This window comes from Echeneis naucrates, chromosome 7 (assembly GCF_900963305.1).
Source record: "Echeneis naucrates chromosome 7, fEcheNa1.1, whole genome shotgun sequence".
Taxonomy (NCBI): Eukaryota; Metazoa; Chordata; class Actinopteri; order Carangiformes; family Echeneidae; genus Echeneis; species Echeneis naucrates.
The window spans coordinates 8,545,604-8,562,328 of record NC_042517.1 but is presented as its reverse complement, the minus strand read 5'-3'; the positions used below and the strand labels follow the sequence as shown (position 1 = coordinate 8,562,328).

The 16,725-nt window shown below is 40.0% G+C and overlaps 1 protein-coding gene across 5 annotated transcripts in view; it reads right to left on the bottom strand.

The window, feature by feature from the left end:
- Positions 1–15,001, bottom strand: part of prkar2aa (protein kinase, cAMP-dependent, regulatory, type II, alpha A) — a 39,037-nt gene extending 24,036 nt beyond the window's left edge. The window contains exons 1-2 of one of the 5 annotated variants that reach the window (XM_029505555.1): positions 14,370–15,001; positions 13,249–13,532 (exon numbers count right to left, since the gene is read on the bottom strand). In XM_029505555.1, the coding sequence (XP_029361415.1) occupies positions 13,249–13,495 (247 nt within the window). In that variant the 5' untranslated portion in view covers positions 13,496–13,532; positions 14,370–15,001. The remainder of the gene's footprint in view (positions 1–13,248; positions 13,533–14,369) is intronic. The other 4 variants (XM_029505556.1, XM_029505558.1, XM_029505559.1 and 1 more) reach the window with 4 other exon arrangements.
- Positions 15,002–16,725: the final 1,724 nt, after the last annotated feature.

Here is a 16,725-nt window from a genome sequence, read left to right as displayed (position 1 = left end):
ACAACTCCCTACTCACTCTCTTTACCTTTCCCATTATCTAACCATTTCCCTCCCACAAAAACTGTCTCTTGTTCTCTCTCTCTTTCTTTGCCCAATATCACTCTCACTCTGTTTCCCACTATCTCACCCTCTCTCTCCCCCTCTCTCCACTCTCCACAAGACTTAGGCCCTTAAAAGGAAGTAGTCCTATCCTGCTTATAGCTGCATTGACGTTAACCCTTTCCTTCTGTCACCAGGTTTGCAAATGCCACTTAACTCTTCTAGTCTATATTTCAACATGTCTAAATAAATATTTATTTTTATTATTGATGAATACAATAGCTCTTTTTTGATCAATTACTTACATTTTGTAGACAAGATGAATACTGAAGTATTTTATGATCCCATAGTGCCCAGGGATGCAGACAAACAGCCATTTTATTTGAATAAAAAGCTACAGATTGTCATTTTGAGGAAGTTAAACATAAAACTGTGTATCCAACACTAACATTAAATATTCTTTTTAAAGAACTATACTGGAAATATAAAGCCTCGCACTTAATATGAATAATATTGAATATTGAATAATATTTAGGCTTTTTTTTTTTAAGAGTTAATTTCATAATTTTAAGTTACCAGTTTCCCATGGTCAGCTTCCATGATAGTATTTCAGGTGCCACTAAGATTCAATATCTCCTCTGTTGAAAACCAAACAATCTTTGGACCTAAATGTTGGTAATTCATAAAAAAAATTTAAGGATTGAGGTACAGCAGGTTTAAGTTGACTCAGGGAAAGAAAACTTGATCAATTTTGCTGGTGTTTGTCTGAAGCGGAATAAGAGACCAACTCAACAAAAGCGTTACTTCTGACTTTACTCGTGTTAGTAAATGATTCACTGTGTGGCCATAACAGAATACAAACACACAAAAATAAACATTAAAGATCAATTTAAGCAGCCTACATATTACAAGTAAGTCTAAAGATAGACAAATCAGCTTTGCTGAATAACTTGTGCTTTAATGAATAAGGCTCTTTGTGAATAGCATAATCTGATTAAGGTGTTTATATACTCTGAAGTTATTGCACTAATCAAATAGAATTCCACAGGAGTTACTGTTTTATGCTTTGGGAGCAGCAGTAATCACTGTAAAGATATGCCTATGCCATGTAGCAGTGGCATTTTCAAAGAATGTTAGAGCAACATGAGAACATTATTTAATGTCCATGAATATCCCACCATGGCTGTGGCAGTGTTACTATGCCTTCCCCATTCATTCATATATATATATATATATATATATATATATATATATATATATATATATATATATATATATATATATATATATATATATCCAAGCAGTCACTGCAGTGAAGAAAGCACAAGTGACTGTTTTAAAAATATCCCAAAGGTGATTTTTTTTTTTTTTCTCCTTATTGGAAACCAACCATCCAACAAATCAAACAGGCGTATAGATAAGCAATGCTGAATGGAAGTGAGACTAGACAGTTTTCAGTGTCAACTTAATTTACAAGCGATTACTCAACCCGTAAATCCATGACCTGACCGCTCCACTTTCCAACGGAGCACATGCTGCTCTGAGAGTGAACCAAGTAAGATCACAGTTTGTTAGCGACAACAGATTATGATTACTGCCTGTTCAGACGGAAGATTGTTGTTTTACCACTTTACCAAGCAATACCTAAAGGCGTGCGTAACAACTAAATTTATAAATATGACCACCATAATCCACAAATATCTCCTTATTGATAAGACATAACTAATAACAGTATTGGTAAAACCAGCTTTTAAAGCTGACTGTGCTGGTGTGTTTATAAGTTGTTTTCCCAGACTTCTCTCAGTCGAAGCAGAGAGCAGTTCCCATTGAAATGTTTTCTCCTCCCCAAAAAATAATAACTTTGAACTGACTAACTCATGAATTGGCAAGCACTGGACATCGGCAATGGTTTCTTTGTGCTTACGTCAAAGCTGCTGCACATTATAAAGTGAACTAACACCACTGCTTGGGGGAATGTGCAAATCAGCTCACATACTATATGCAATATTTTTACTTCCAAATATTGAAAACCCTGATTCTGTTTGGCATTATAGATTATTATCTGCAGCAGCCACCATGGTTTCACTACATTATCAGTGATAGCCTGTATGATTGTAAACCTGCAGAACCTGAGGACTGTCACCACTTGTGTGGAGAATGTGCCATTGCAGAATGCTGATGACAAGAATCACTTTTCTGACCTTATCTTGGACCGACCTTATGAATCTAGCAGCTGTTGCAGCTTTTGTGCAACATTTACAGTGTCAGAGCCATCAAGTAATTTGTCATCTCTATAGCCTCAGGAGTTTGTGTCATCAAAAAAGATATTCCCTCTTTTTCCCCTGGGACAGGTGGGCTTGTATTATTTGGGGGTCCTGTCATGTGGTTCAAAAGATGAGACCCTCAACACATTGCATGAATCAGTATTAGATGTGACAAATCCTGTCTGTAATAAAGGCACACTGACTAATTACAATGACTTAGGCCCCAACATCTGGATGGATGTCATCAACTTTCCACATGACAAGTACATCACCATGTTTTCATTTCCAAATGATGATGCACAATTTATTGTTTTTGCTGCTTCCCACAGCACACACACACACACACAGCACAGTATTTGACCTCAAGAAGTCCTAAGTGGTGGTAAAAACACTGTAAAGTAACATTAGCAGCCAGTCTACAGGGAGGCGAGTGCAACATACTGTACTCTCAAAGCACTGGAGTGTAACGTAAACAAGGCCCATCTGGTCTCCGATTACGTGACCATTTACAGTCACAAAAGAGCTCAAACATATGTTTAAAGTTAGGTCATTTAACATAATATCAATTGACTTATAGCTTCTGGGTACCACTCAGTGCAGCATGTTAACCAAGAACATACACTTTCCTGTCCACTAAAAATCAGACCATTATGAACTAGGAACAGTTTGAGCCTGATGTACTTTGCTCTAATTAATATTTCAAATAACACAGGTTACTACAGGAACGAAGGTGGTTAATACAATAAATACAACTACAACAAGAAAGAGTGTTGTGTCTCTTGTTGTTTTGATTCCTTGGTTTCTCTAATTTTCAATGGCAACTTCATTCCTCAATGACAAACAGTAAACAGTGGAGTTATCAATAATAAGGGGGGTACATAAACACACATTATCAAAGCTGCCACATAAAGACAGTAATATGAAAGTCATATTAAGGCTATTCAAATCCATTGATAAAGGTGGATTTGAATCCACTTGGTGCAAAGGGGATGGTTGTGAACTAAAGGTGAACTCCCAACTCAACACCAATGTCCAGCAGCCATTGGCTGGGAGTAATTTCAAGGTTTGTGGTTTCTATGGTGATTGTGGATGTGTCAGTATAGCGCACCAAAATGAACTTCACACAGCAGGAAAACTATGAAAATATTATATAATTCAGGTTCCTTTAATGGATGTTAGGTTTTGCAACCCATTAGTAACTTTAAGGAAGAAAAATTTGTTTTCCATGCTGTGTAAAGCAGAATCACAGTCCACAAAATAAAACAAATTAATCAAATGAAATAAATGCGACCTCTAAACATCTCCAACGTGGAGATTATGTTTTGAGTCATGTTCGTCTTTTTTATATCATGTGTGTACATGATATAAAAAAAAGGGGTTTAGTGATCCTTCATATTTACAAGTCCAGTGGACACAAATTATCCACTGTCCTTTACAAACACCCCAAAGAAATTACAGAAATGGTGCAGAATTTATAAAATATACACTATTTTCACATGTGTGCACTACTGTTCCATTCACAAGTGTGAATGATGTCTGGGGCAGTGTGTGATACAACTACCAGCTCCACACTGGTCTTTGTCTGTTCAGTTATCTGCTCCAACAGCCAATTTGGCAGGAAACCAGCCATCATCCCTTTTCTAAAAGTCGTGAGGGATAGGAAACTCTTTTATTCTCTTCTCACAGTCATAGGTGAATATCAACTTTCATTTATCACCCTGTTCCTAGGTTACACTGAACACGGCAGGTCAAATAGTCTAACAAATTAATTACCTTACACCCCATAATATTGACTTACATCTTCTTTTAATGGAATCCATATTTACAAATGACTCCCTCCCTTTCTCTCTGTCTCACCTGCCTCCAGGCAAGGCCTTGGTTCAGCTACAGGTTATTGGATCTTAAAAGGATGTTATTCCTTACTAATATCATCAAATGCTATTGTGGGAATTGTTCATTGTTCACTGTAAGAAGTACAGTCTAGACCTGCTTTTGGAAAATACAGATAACTTGCTGTGATTTAATGCAATATAAATAAAACGTGATTTGAATGCCTTAATTCCTTACAACCATCTCTTGATCCTGACCCATATACTGCAAAGCTGCAATTTAGTCTGCTGAACGATGCTGGGTTTCTAGAAAGCTCGAAAGGGTTAGTTAAAGGTTATATTGGAATTAATTAAAAATACTTTGTTACCCAGAAATCTAGTGCATGACTGTGTGCATACACTTAAGGGACATTGATCACTACAGCTGGCTGGAATGACTGGGTGACTGTTTAATTCTTGGTCTCTCCAAGTTTGACAAACTCCCATCCAACCTGCATGTATCCACCTGAGGCCTGTCTTTCACCTGTCTATCTGCATGTTATTCTAACACTCTATGAATTAACCCTGTGAACATAAAGGCAGGTAATGAATGAATCCCCAATTCTACAGTATCCTTTAGCAGATAACAAGGTACATAGTTTTAAGAAAACCTCTAAATCAAAGTGGCTGAAACTGTAGATAAACGGATCTAAACACAAGTTTCTTTTTCATTCATGTTTTCCTTCTATCTCTATACTTCCTCTCCTTGTTAATTCTCTCTTTCTTATCATGCCAAAAACAGTTCTGCTAAACCGCCCTAATAACCCCTTCTTCTTCTAAGCCATCTTGTCTAATGAGATTGGGCTCGTGCATTGAGACCAAGACATGCAGAGCAAGGGAGACAGGGGGATTGAGAGAGTGAGAGAGTAGGTTTAGAGGAAAAAGGATGAAAGAGTGATGGCTTCTGTACAACAGCAGACCGACAGACAGATAAGTGAAAAACAAAGATGTCGTTGTCAGTGCTTGGGAATGGCAGAGATCTAAATGTGCCCGAAGGCTGAGTGTGGAATAAGGCAACAAGGAGTGTGATAAAGGAACAGACGAAAAAATAAAACCATGGTGTGTATTTTGTCATGAACCATCCATCCACCCACCCCAGTGTTACTGTGACCTGTTTTCATAAGATTTTCTGCAAATGTCTACTTCGGAAGGGCCTCATAAATGAATGCTAGGTAACCTATTATTCCCAAAACCTTGTTCAATGTTGTCTGACGTTACAAAATTGGGAAACAGTGGCAAACAAGAGCTGATGTGGATAAACCTCTACTATCTACTCTAAGTAAGTAATAAGTCCAGTTGTCTATATAGAACTCATAGATCTATCTATCTTCTAGATGGCAGAGAATCATCACAGACATATTCACTACCAATTCATCAAAAGCAAAATTAGGTTGTTTTTTTTTTTGCAATTAGAGCATTAAAATGTGTGGCATGCATAGTCTGAGAGACACGCACAATTGTCATTCACATTCATGAAACAAAACTCTGTTTCCTACTCCTTGTGAAAATAGCTAATTTTTGTCTCTTATTGGTATGACTAGTACAGTCCGCCATCATGATTGCTGACCAGTTAACAGCTGGATAGCATGACTGTATGCCAGTGGTTTCATTGACAAGTGACAAATAATCACTTTGTATCAGATGGGGACAGAACACCTATGTTTTTGATTCGGTAGAAATTTAAACAGATTGTTTTTGAAAATGTATGTACATATTTTCCAACCCTTTAGTGAGTGACATGGAAAGTGATGGCGAGCTACCGGTAGCTTGTGAGTAGCATGTTGGAGACCCCTGATCTAAACTTATGATATCATTTCACCCATACATTATCCTCTCCATGAATGATGACATGTTGCTTTTCACGCCTTGTTCCTTTTGCCACCCTGCAATGCTATGGGAAATGAGAGGTAACTTGTGACAGCTTATTAATTGACAATAGAAACAGAAAGAGTGAAAAGAAGGAGGTTAACAATTCACCCAAAAAAGAATGTGCTGTATGAGTTTAGCACTAGTGAAGCCATGGTAAGACTTGAGCGACATTATGAGAGCATGTGTGCCCTGAAGCAAGGAGGGCCGTGTGAACTCCAAACAGGAACGTCAGAGGTCGATGTAGAGTCCCTGCTAAAGGCCTGCCAGCCCCCGCTATTTCCTCATTTTTCTGTGGTACCACTAAACACGGCTTCAGGAAAGAGAATGAGGAAGCACCAAAGTTCAAATGATGTCTATCAGTGCAAACAAACCAGGTTGTACCAGTCTGCTTCACACAGCCTCATCTGACTTTTCACCTTTCTCATGATGGGATTTGACCTTCTTTTTTGGTATCTTTCTGTTTATTACAATTTTTTATTTCATAGGCCCAGACATGTATGTTGCTTTTTTTCTCTCCTCGCTCTTTCTCTCTTCAAGTATTGTCTCTCTGAATTGCTGTAAAGAAAGACCACATCACCCATGGCAGTCTGATAATCCTTCTGATAAACAATACTATTTCCTTTTCTTTTCTGTCTCCATGTGACAATCCGAAAATGAACAAATGGATGCACAGGCATGTACTCTTATATGGAGGTAACACAAAGATGGCCACGGGATGCAATATATGTGTATGGTTTAAAATGGGTCTTTGTGACTTGACCTCTCTCACTTCAACTGGCATAAGAAGTAAAAAAATCCCTCAGCTTCAATAATGCACTGTTCCAAGTTGTTTTTATCGCTGTCATCTAATACACAGACTAGATTGCATGCTTTTGGTCATCAATTTAACTGTTGTCTAACATAGCCATTTTAATAACCTGAACAAAGTATTAAAAACATTCTGTGCACAATTAGAGACAGTTCAGATGCAGAAAAATACAAAAGGAACAGACAAAAAAAAAGAAACCTCCAATAATGTAGAGAGATAAGCTTGCTGAGATTCAAACAGAGACTCGAAAAGATAAGACAAAGGCAACGGAGGGTGAGTAAGGAGGTAGACGAACCCGCAGATTGTCTTTCAAGGATATGACGCAAAAACAAAAAGAAAAAACGTGATACTGCAGTAAAAAGGATGGTCAACAGGTAGAAAGAAACAAGACAGTGGTACTTTGATAAAGAGTAAACAAATATAAGGAATAAAGGCACACAAACCTTTCCAGAGAGCATGTGAGAGTAACAACAAATATACAGGCAAGGCAGGCGAGTCAAAATAAGCGTAATACTTCAACTACTTTCCTGTTGGTTGTCAACATAAATACAAACAGAAAAAAGACACAGACTAATTGAAAAGACAAGGCTGGAGATGACACTTATTGTTTTAAAGACTCAGCCAGACTGAGGAGCATGAGCTGTTTGAGGATTTTTCCACTAAGCACTGTCAGTCAGCCAGTCTTGCAGGTCTCTGTAGTGATGCTAGGATGCTAGGCTATCATGTATGTGTATGTGAACGAACACACACGAACACACACACACACACACGAACACACACACACACACACGAACACACACACACACACACACACACACACACACACACGAACACACACACACACACACACACACACACACACACACACACACACACACACACACACACACACACACACACACACACACACCTCAGCTCTGCTTACTGCACTAATTACAAGCACTCTAATATGGAATTAATGTTATGTCCATTTATTACACACAACTGAAAGGATAATGTCACAAAGAAACATGGAACTGAAAAAAATGTGAGAGGAAGTTGAGTTTAAAAAGGAAATCAAATATACTGCTGTGACCCCTTCCACTGTACATGACTGTCGTGAGTTATTGCATAGACTTACCAGAGAGTCTTTCTAAGCCTTTGATTGATACTGTAGTTCAGAATGGTAAAGGAGAAGTCCACAAAAGAAAATAGACAGAGAAAACACAGAGAAAAGCAGGACAATACAACATAAAGGGAGGGACAAAGCCAGAGTGAGCCACGGTGACAAAAAAAAATAAATAAAGAAAGAACATAAAGATAGATGAATGTGACAGAGCAAAGGAGCAGATCCAAGGGGAAGTCAGAGAGGCAGAATTTTGTTTTGCGTAATCGTACCCAGAGCTACATTACCTGCGGTATGTAGCGGTATTTGCTGAATCCAAATCATCTGAGCTTTCATTGTTTCTCCCACACAATGTTGAGATGAGCGCAGGGTTGCTGCTCATGCTTCTTTATCCATTTTGAGATTACCCATTTACTATTAAGATACACATTCCTCCACCAATGGATTTGTGAGATGCAATTTTTTTTTGCAGTCTGCCCATATGACTGTATGTCTATTAAACCCGATGACCGAACTGATGCAGATCAATTTACTGTTACGAAATCCTCCTCATGTCTGAGACGTGCTCAGATCTCGTCAACTTTATTTCTGACTTGTGACTTATGAGTACTAACTGGAAACCATAACAGAGGAATTACAACAAACCCCCACTAACACATGAAAAAGCACAAAATTAAATCATAAATCAATTCAGAATTGCCATATCTGTCAGAAAAACTGCAATCAGATATTTTCCCCAAATCGCCCTGCCTACTTATTGCCACAACACAACTCCTGGTTGATGCTTTCCTCAGAAAATACTGCTCCAATCAAATTGCATTGTTTTAGAGGTAAATATCCCACAGTACCATAAGGCTGTGTGAAATTTCCTATTTACCAGCAGTAAAAATGACACTGCTCTGGATAGTAAAAGCCAAGTTTTACGTTTCTGCGTGTCCAGGTTACTTTGTCGTTAATGCACAAAGTTCTGTTCTGTTGACAATTTTAATGAGTTGTTTTTTCCTCTCAACACCTCTCTTACCTCAATCCCTTTCTCACAGTCTTTGCTTTATTCCTGCTGTTGTTCTTATTAAAACACATATAATTCATTTCTATAATCACCTCAGGGAGTCATCTGTTCCTCCATCCATCTTTTAATATAAAGCTCCATCTCTCCAAGGTACTCATCCTCTCCTGGTTGTCTTAAACTGACACTAGATAGAGCAACTCAAAAGGAAACACGACTAGGTCAAAACTAGTTCATGGTTGCACTTTTCTGTCAGACAACAGACCCATCTTGAAATAGTGACATAAATGCCCACTAACACTACATGTTAAGTCTTCATCAGTTCCAAGCTGCAGTGGCACTAAAAATCCTGCTAAAAAGACTGCAACATTATATCACGAAATCACCACACAAAAAGGTGTAAGACAATAGCTGTGCACCAATTTTGGCAGCAATTATATGTAAAATGATCATTGAGCGAGAAAATCAGAAACATATTTATGTCAGCTGTGTTGTGTTCATCATACAGTGAATTGCCTTCAGAGGAAAATCCTAACCCCAAACCCAAGGGTGATGACTGATGGCTCTTTTCTATTGAAAAAAACTAAGGCATATACAAGAAGGTGCTGGATATCTTATGTGCTTTTTGTTGGTCACTAATGTATGAAAAGTTTATCTTTTTTTGGGGGGGGGGGTTTCGATGCCACATTGCATCAAAGTGCCACCTTTCAGACTAAACATCTTCTGACTTGTCCACATCACCCCACTCCAGCAGATGCTTTTCTGATTCTCTTAATCTTCCATCATGTCCTTCCTGTATATTTCATAGTTCCTGCAATTTATAAGTACACGTCTACAAGTTTGTTTATGCAGCAAATGCCAAGCATCCAACACTGATCGTGAACACCAAATCAACTTGCAAGAACAATCAATAGGCTGACTAATACTTTTCTGACCAATGGTGTAATCGTATTACTCAATCATGTAGTATTCAATTCAGCAATGGTATAACAATCACTCAGCCAGCCAGATATAGTCATATTGATACGTTTGTATCCACTGAGAATATACACACATCAGTAGTTAACATAGCCTCTATATATGATCATCATATATAGCCATATATGATCTTCACCCATTCCAATTTAAAATAAAATGGATTCTCATTCACATCTTTCCTCTCAGAAGCCCTGCTTCAACACAAAAATGGTTACTTAAAAATCTTTTGCCCATCATCACCAGATAGGATGGAGGTACAACAGTTTGTGTTCAAAACAATATCTGCTTTTGTTAAGCAGCTTACGCCTATGTAATGATCCTGCTTTGGATTTACACTGCGAGAGTCGGGGAAACAAAGCATGTAAAACAAAACGTCATGTTTTAGGAGGATACTGTAATGTCCATGGGAATACATAACCAGCTATCTAGTTCATTTACATATTAGGTGTTTAGCTGGTACACTCAAACACAGCTATTTCCTGCAGCAAATGAAAGGTTGAGAGCACACCAGTGAATCATCAAAACTCAAAGTTAACTAACAAAAGTGTCAATAACTTTTACATATAAGGAACAAATCAGATGACATTTCTGTTACACAAATGATGAACTTGACGCCGCTGGACTATAAATTTTATAAATTCAGTCTTTACAGCAGGTCCAATAAAAGTACCTCTCTACTACACAGAGATGCTCTATCCCTCAATACAAAGTTCACAGTGGCCATTATTTCCTAATTAAAGATCAGTACCCAAAAGGAGTAATTGTTCCACTTCCACTAGGTGTTTTAATGAGCTATGCTCTAAATGTGGGAAAATTACTTTTTCAGATCTTCAGCTGAACTTTTTCCAAAGCTCACAGAAATATCTATGTGCCACCTCAGAGAAAGAGCTCAATGCTGAAACACGATTATTCACATTATTTCACAGACTAAAATTATCTTCTGTATCTTTTGTGACTCCAATAAGGAACATTGGACTTGAACACCAACATCTCAAAAGTACCAGACCACCAGAAACCTGTATAACTTTATTGCTGACATACTTTGGGTCAGCTGTAAATTGAGACATAACCTTTGCATATCCATGGTACTGTTGCTGTAGTTTTTTAATATCTAAACTATTGTAGACCTTGCTTATTAATCTCAACCTTTGCAATGTTGGATATGTGTCATCTGTGGAAAGAACTGAACATACAAACAAACTATTTTCCAATCCCGAGCTAAGTTATTTTAGTCTTTTCTGCACAAGACCAAACTTGTTCAGGGACATGTGCTTCTGAACTGCTGGCAATGTAGTACTCTTCATACCTACAGGCTACAACAGTGGTCAGGAAAGAGCACATGATGTCTCTCACTATATAGGCCTGTATTCTTCCCAGCAGAAATGAAAGCTTTAGGGCAGTGTGTACAGGCCTGGCTGGATAATCTCATGTCATGGATGTCTTATGTGTGACCAGCAGCATCCAGGCAAGAGCTTCTCCTTGGAGCATAGCAGCATCAGCTTCCTGTCCTTTATTACCACCTTGGATGAAGTGTGGAAATAATCAATAACTGATCGCTGATCAGAATGTACTAGAAGATGTTTCATGGTGTCAACAAGTTGGAATTTAAGTGGGTGTGAAATCCAAAATCATTGCACATCTGGTTGCTTTGCACACATGCACGTACACATGGAACAATAACATTCACATGCACTCACATCAATATGCATGCACATACACACATAGCTCAGCTGAGGTCACAGCTGTTTGATGGGAGCCAAACCCCACTTGTGTGAGCATACAAACAGAAACTGTAATCCCTCATTTACTGTGAGCCAGCTTGTACCCATCTACAAGGCTGGCCAATAACGCTTTCAGCAGAGATGAGTATTTGCTTACAGGGCATGCTGAATCTGGTTAACCTGTAAATGATGCAAGTTTAAAACAACTAATACTATTCATATCTGAAAAGTAAGTTGAATAACTTTAATAAATTTTACAAGACTGTTGGCACTCCACCAATGCTTCACTATGTATCAGCAATAGTGACTTGAAACGTGCAATGGGGCTAAAATGGTTACTCTAGTTCATTTTGCATTTCCATATTAAGTATGCTGAAACTCAGTCACTAGCTTAAAAATGATTTTGGCACATCATTGAGTTTTGGAAGATACACCCTAAGACAGATTCATAGATCATCTCATTGAGAAAACACAGAACCCCCCCATTCACAATGCAACAGCCCCTGGCTCCACAGCACACTAATGGGATCTAGGCCATGCTGCTCTCAATGGCACAGAGGAGAGCTGAGCTACAGTATGAAGAAGCTTACATCTTCTGCCAGTCTCTCAAACACACAGGACTGACAGCACGGCATCGCTTCTGCTGAATCTAACACACTCAGAGACCTTGATAGTGCTGCAAAGGCTATGCAGTGCAATAACATACTGTAATATACAGTAATCACAAATACATTTCCAGCTACAGAAATGTTGCAATGGACTCACGTCACCCACAAAAGCTGACAAGTGCAACAATATTTGGACCAATATGCACTTAGTAGTTATTACTATACTATACGGTTGTGATTCTATTGCAATGAGAAAATCTGTCCACAGTTCACCTGCCAAAGTCCTCAAACCACCTGTGATGGTTTCTGCTACAACAGAGGTCTCCTGGACCACATTTTACCATGATCACATGCATACACACAGGTGCTCATGCACACACAGACACACACAAAGGAAAAGAACATCACTCATGCTGTCACAGCTGGTAAAACTTCCAACTCTAGCTGAACATATGTGCTTATTTCAGTCTCCTGTAGCTATGGATTTAACTGAGCACAAGAATCCACTTATCACATGAAAATGGTACTGTGGTTAAAAAAAAAATAAAGTAAAAAAAAAATTTAATGGCAGTTTGGGTTTTTTTTTTTTTTATTGAAAGCTTCAACTGTATTTGCATTTATTTAACTGTTGCTTGCAATGTATATTGCATGTTTTTATTTTCCATTTAAAACGTATAAAGTGGAAAGCTTCTATTGCATCTGTATTGACAGTGTATATTATTCACTCAAGTTGTGCAAAAGTAATAGTTTTCTGAAAATAATTGACTAGATTTTACACCATTTTAAGATTTTGAGACTGAACTGTTAAAAAAAATATAAACTGACAAGAATGAGGAAGACTGGGGCCTTGAGGCAGGACCTTCACTTTTTTCTCTCCAACTCTCTCTCACACAAACACATCTCTTTCTTTCTGTCCAGTTTCACCCATACAGACATTTTCAACTACACAACTGACAGTAACAACCACGAAACATCAACTTACGTTCAAAGTCAGAATCATCATCTTCGTCATCATCTCCATTGGACTCTGTTTGCATTGGCTCCCCATCGAACATCACTCCTTTCCCCATCTTGCCACCAGCACTGGCACCGTCCTGATTTCTGGTGTCCCGCAAGCGGGTGAAGTATTGTACAGCAAAATCCACCAGGTCGGACGGCCTCTGTCGCAGCACCTCCACAGTGTAGCCCTGCAGCAGTTCTGTCAACCCCACCGGTATCTCAATACTCATGGCTGTGTGTGGCTCGGTGGCTGTGTTTACTATCTATCTACAGAAAGAGAAAGATTTATCAGTTTTTGTTTTTTTTTTTTACAAAATTTGCCAACTTTATGATTTGGTACAGGCTGTGATGCAGTTATTGGCTGCCTAACTATTCATCAGCTGACTTTCACCATGCCATACACTGTGTGCCTGTGTGACCTGTGAAAGTTGAAGGGCTGACAGTTGTGTATGACAAGTGGGAGACAATCTAAGCATCCACAGAGATGGCCATTAACCTGACAGCTGAACAGATAAAGCACTGCCATGTCTAGGCAAGTTAGTGTAATCTCCTGCATGAAGTGTTGCTGTCCGAGTCTGATACTTTATCTCAAGTTGAACGCACATTTCACACAGCTGCACGGAACAGATATGAACTAAACATTTGCACTGGAGTGGACCGATAACCAGTTTGAGTAAAGTAGCTGTTGGATATCGCCAAAAACTAAGCTGTCAACTTCGGTGGGTGGTCAGTTAGAACTAGCTAGCAAAGCGGCTAATTAGCTAATACTCCAGCACACTAGCTGGTTTACGGAGCTTCACGATCCACAGACGCACTGGAGGGGGGTTAATACTGCCAGAGTCGGTTAACGAAAAGTGACTGCAGCAAAATGCAGTAGAGCTGCGATTCTAGTGCAGTTTCAAACCACCAACCATTAGCTGTCTTGCTAGCTAGTGTGTGCCGTCTTCAAGGAAGCCTTTCCCGTTAGCTTACAGTATAGCATGGCGCACTGGTTGCAGGAGCGAAGCGGCGGAGAAGTGGCCGGCCGGATAAACGCCGCCGTGCAAGCACAGCAAAGTTGTGCGAGGCCGGTGAACTTAACATTACAGACAGTGTGCGACTTACGTGCGATTCAGTCTCCCCGGCTAAACTAGCCAGTCCCCTCCTTCTCGGCGTCTTCCTTGTTCTCCCTTATTTCGCCTCTTCTTTCTAGCCAGTCTCTTTGCCAGTGTAGCGACCGTACCTCTGCACAGAACACGCTTGTGCAACGTACAGCCGACCGCTTGGCGTTAGCGTCGCCTAGCTAACGTTTAGGCGGACTATATTAGCTTACCAGCCGGTCTGAGCGGCGATGCTGGCTAAGTGGAGGAGGAAAGAGCCCTCGGCTTCACCGCTGCAGCCTCTTGCGACGTCCACGCACTTTAGCGAGGGTGTGACTTGCTGTGGCGGTAGAGGGAGCAGGTTAGCCCGGCAGGCTAACTGACTCAATTGCTAAGTACTTGCTAGCAACTACCTGTTTTCTTTTCCGGCAGCTGACAGGCGACTGCGCCAGCAGCTGCTGCCAGATAACAAATCCTGTGAGGCTGGCGTCTGAAGCGCTGCGCCGCTCCGGCCGGTAAGAACTACAACCCGAGGCACCGACGGGAAAAGCTTTTTCTGACGGAAAGAGCTGCAAACACTCGGGCTCGGTCCCGGCCGCGGACTCCTCAGGCTCACACACCGACGGACCTCTGGCACGGGCAAGCGTTAGGGGGCGGGGCTAGTCCGGGAGCAGAAGGCGCTTGACATTGATTGACAGCAGGGGCGGCCAATCAGATGAGAAATTCGGAACGCCGCTATCCAATTGGAAATGGTTCTGTGAATAGCACCGCCCCAGAGGAGCACCACACCCACAGCGGTGGCCTCACCAATTTGATATTGGAAAAATAACACTTATGGCTGAACACAGAATGATTTGTGCTGTAATTAATGTCAATGGATATACACTTGTAATAAAAAAAAAACTGTCAACTATAATTCACACCAGAAAAGAAAATTGTTAACTTCAGGAGACCATCAATTTAAATCCACTGTGGTTTTACTGAATACATTCATAGTGTCAGTCTGACAACACGCAGGCAGCTGTGGTGTAGATGGTGGATTGTGTACGGGAGGTGGTAAAATCCACACTGAACTCCAGCATGTTTTTGTTGTGATTGTAGTCTAAAGGTTTTACCTGCACACTGTGGTTTGGGTAGACATCCAAGCTGTAGTCTCCCCATTGTACAATGACCACAAAGTCTTTCAAAGTATTTCAAAAGTTGCCTCACTTGTAAGTTGTTTAGGACATAAAAGCCAAGTGAGTAAATATAGTGTAACATCAATCACACGCCTTGGTCTGTAAGCCCTTCTTACAATGTCTCTCTGAAAAAGCCAAAAATATCTGTGGGATGTTCCTCTGTCCCAGTTCATTTCCCTGGCCTCACTACTCACTCCCTTCCCTAATCCATCAGCCATCATCTTCCTCAAATCTATCTTCAATTAAGACAGCGCATGCTGCGGTTATGGGTTGAACTTGTGTATCAAATCTTCATCTGACCTTCTCAATCTTTCTTCATCTGAGTAAATTCTATCTGCTTATTTCTATTTTTGTACACACCGTGTCAGTGAATTATATACAGTTTCCTCTTCCTGCTTCCTCTTGTTTACTTCAGGTCTACAATCAGTTTCCGATGCATGAATGGGCCAGTCGCAGAGTGCAGAGGTCACATATGGTTAAGCTCTAGTTACGTATTCAGAGAGGTTTGCTAAACCCCCCTCTGCAGTCCATATAGCATCTCCTCTCTTCCATTCTCATTACTCAGATGTCACATAGGTAAGGCGTTGCCATGACCACAGGGAGCCCAGATTGAGTTCCTTGAACCCATTTCTGATTGGCGTATGTCTTTGTGTCCAACAAGCCCAGAACACAAACAGACCTCCAGGCTCCCTCTGCTGGGAGAATAAAATTCAACTCTCAACATTTTTTTTTTTTTTTTTGAAAATTAAACACCAAAAGTCATCTCAAATTAAATCACAATATCTCACTGCAAAGATGATGACGGTCAATCACACTGCTGTAATCAATTACCCTGTGATACCTATTTTATCCTTCTGTCTTCTTGTCAATAATCACTACAATATGTCTTTGGTGGTAATTATCCCACAATAAGACACATGCCTCCCCAAGGAGTGCATTTTTCTGGAGAAAAGATTTCCCACTGGAGCCACAGGAACATGATCAAGTGGTACTGTGACTGAAAGTTATAAATGAATGTTCACACCTACAGTGAGGACTCTGGTCTGGCTTCCCTTGAAGTGCCATCCTTTGGGAAATGCTGCTAACGTGGTTCTGGCAAACTGTCTCAAATGTCTCAAGGAGTGTTTGGGAGGGAGACAAATGACTGCAGTTTCTGTGGATTTGTGTACATGCGGCATGTGTTGTAAAATCTGTCCTCTCCAA